This window comes from Rosa rugosa, chromosome 2 (assembly GCF_958449725.1).
Source record: "Rosa rugosa chromosome 2, drRosRugo1.1, whole genome shotgun sequence".
In the NCBI taxonomy this organism is placed as follows: Eukaryota; Viridiplantae; Streptophyta; class Magnoliopsida; order Rosales; family Rosaceae; genus Rosa; species Rosa rugosa.
The window spans coordinates 38,710,762-38,713,384 of NC_084821.1; the positions used below are offsets into that span (position 1 = coordinate 38,710,762).

A 2,623-nucleotide genomic window follows, 5' to 3' on the forward strand; every position below is an offset into this window, starting at 1 on the left:
ATAATAAATAAATAAATATATTGGTGGATAATTACAAAATTTATAGTCACTTGATGACCATGTGATTATCACTGGTGTGTGTGTGTGTGAGACCTCCTCACTTTTTAAATTTGAGGATTTCTACTTTTTTCTTTTTCACTAATGTACGACATAATTCAACGATTTCAAACGTTGATTCTTATGCAACAATTGTGTCTACAAAAAACCAACAAAATTCATAATCATTTAGTCATTAAAATGTGTAAACAAATATAGTCCATTAGATATATAAAATTAGAATAAATATTGTGTTAATCAAATGATGATTACATTTTTTTGATTTGCCTAATTTTTAATAGTATTCATATGTGTGTGTGCACGTGTAACTAGAGAATAAGTGGTTTAGATTATTAACTACATAAAAACATCCCCAAATTTCAGGTTTAAGGTGATTCTCTCTAGAACCTGCCTACATATATATCTTGATGGATGAATCGATCTTGGAACTAGCTATGAAGAAGACTTGAGTGAAAGTTTAGGCTAACGAAAGCCACAAAAAAAGTGCTAATAGATAATCACAGCAGAAAGATGTAGTGCACCCAAAATACCTACACAACACTCATCATTGATCATTCTTGCAATGTCTTCCAAGCTCATATATATTCATTACGCCCAAAAGGGATCAACAGCAAGATTGTGGAATAAGAGCATACTTGTCTTGCACATAATTCCACAAAAGCCAACTTTTAGCTATAGCCAGCTGATGTTCTATCAACTTGTTTGGGAATATGACCTTCATAGACCAGAAGTACCCTTCAAGATGCTAGAAGGTGAAAAGATCAGCACAGAAGTTAACGTTTGAGACCCTCTCCAAAGGCAAATCTGTGTTCAGTATAAGCCGCGGAGTGGGTTCACATTAAGAACTCTCAAAAGAGTGCTTTATCTATATCACTCGGATTCCACTGTCAAATAAGTTGTTGCAATAATTTATGACATCATTCCGAGTCAATAAAGGTGAAGCAATAGATACTTAAATAGTACTAATGTAGTACTATAGTTGCAACGAATGAGTAATTCGATGAAAAGCTCGTAATCTGCTATGATACACGTATAAATTTAGGAAAGCCATACATTAGAACATCAAGCACAATGTTTAAGAGCCTACACCCAAAAGGGTGGAGTCTAAACATCTAACTCCCACAATAACAAGGGTAACATAGTTTTCATAAAGCAAAATCATTAAAACAGCATTATTAAATATCTGAACCAAAAGAAGGTGATTACATCCTCACATAGTAGCATCAATATATCAATTTAGTACTTGATGTAAGAGGCGCAACTTAAGTCCATGACGCGCGAGATGTTCATGCTGCAGCTTTCTTCCCCAGGAACGCATTTGTGAGAACTGCTTTGGATTGTAGGGATTCTTTCAGCAGTTTCAGACCCTACCAATCAAGCAAAATAAATTTGTAATATATCAATCATTAATAAATAAGATGGCACCAAGAGATAATTAGATTTGATCAGTTCCATCCCGCGGTTAATCCATGCATGATGTTGAAATAAGTTTAAATTCAAATTTAAAGCAAATTCCTTCAAAAGCAAAGTGAGCATAACGATTGGATACTGACCTCATTCATGCCTAGATCTACAACCTTCTCTTCGAGGGTGCCAACATCCTTAACATTGAATCTGTTGAGCAGAGTTATGCTTGAAATAGTGGACATAGGCTTTACCTCCAGATCATCCATTATAATGTACGTAACTAGGCCTTTGACATATCCTGCTGCACCAAAGCGAGAAGCTGCTACCGTGGTCTTTGGTTGACCAACATAAGTCGCCTGAGAAGACATATGGTGATTGCACTTTGGACATTGTTCGTTAGGATCTTCAGTCACATAAAGGTGGGCGGTAGGGTCAGAGCCGGAACAGTTACACTGTTCACAGCCGCAGCTCCGGCAATAGCCACGCCTATTAATATTAATATTATTCCTTTTCGAACACATGTAGAACACCTTATTTCTAGCAGCTGATTCGTCGACATTGGCCAAGTCCAACAAACCGAGGATATTAGGTCCAGCAACAGGTGCCTTGGGTTTGAGCAGGATATCCTTGTTTAGTTGGGGTTCCATATATGTTAAATCTAGATTTTCAACACTGTCATACAGTTTACCAAAGCTACCAACCATGCCATCCTTTGACAGAAGCCTAATAAGAGTGCCAACTGGCAAAGAGAGAAGGGTGAAAAGAAAATCCACAAAGTCCTTACCCGCTTCGGCAAGCAGAACCTTTTGACGCTTTGTATCGATGAGTAGCTTCAGGCTGACTGTAGATTTAGAGTCGGCCATTGCAGCATGCAGTATGAGACTGTTGTTGATTTTTAAATCTGTAAGGCCATGCATATGGGGAATATGGACAGATCAAGGCTTGGAGACTGTGTCTACTATTTACTAGCACCTTTCCAAGGAAAAAACCCAAAGTACGATCCCTTAGAACTTCTGATATTAGTTCACGCTTGATTCCATCGAGGCTGTATATGAACCGGCCTGGTGTAGTTATGGTCAATTGATTGGGAGAATGTGGCTTGGGAATTAACACATTAATTTGGCACAAGAGGCGCACCTTTGGAATTAGCAAACTAATT

The 2,623-nt window shown here is 37.6% G+C and overlaps 1 protein-coding gene across 1 annotated transcript; it reads right to left on the minus strand.

Moving 5' to 3' along the window:
- Positions 1-1,343: 1,343 nt before the first annotated feature.
- Positions 1,344-2,327, minus strand: LOC133730717 (uncharacterized). The gene is made up of 2 exons (XM_062158257.1): positions 1,611-2,327; positions 1,344-1,424 (listed from the first exon to the last, which is right to left on the minus strand). Exons 1-2 carry the CDS (start codon positions 2,325-2,327, stop codon positions 1,344-1,346), a joined length of 798 nt encoding a protein of 265 aa, XP_062014241.1.
- Positions 2,328-2,623: the final 296 nt, after the last annotated feature.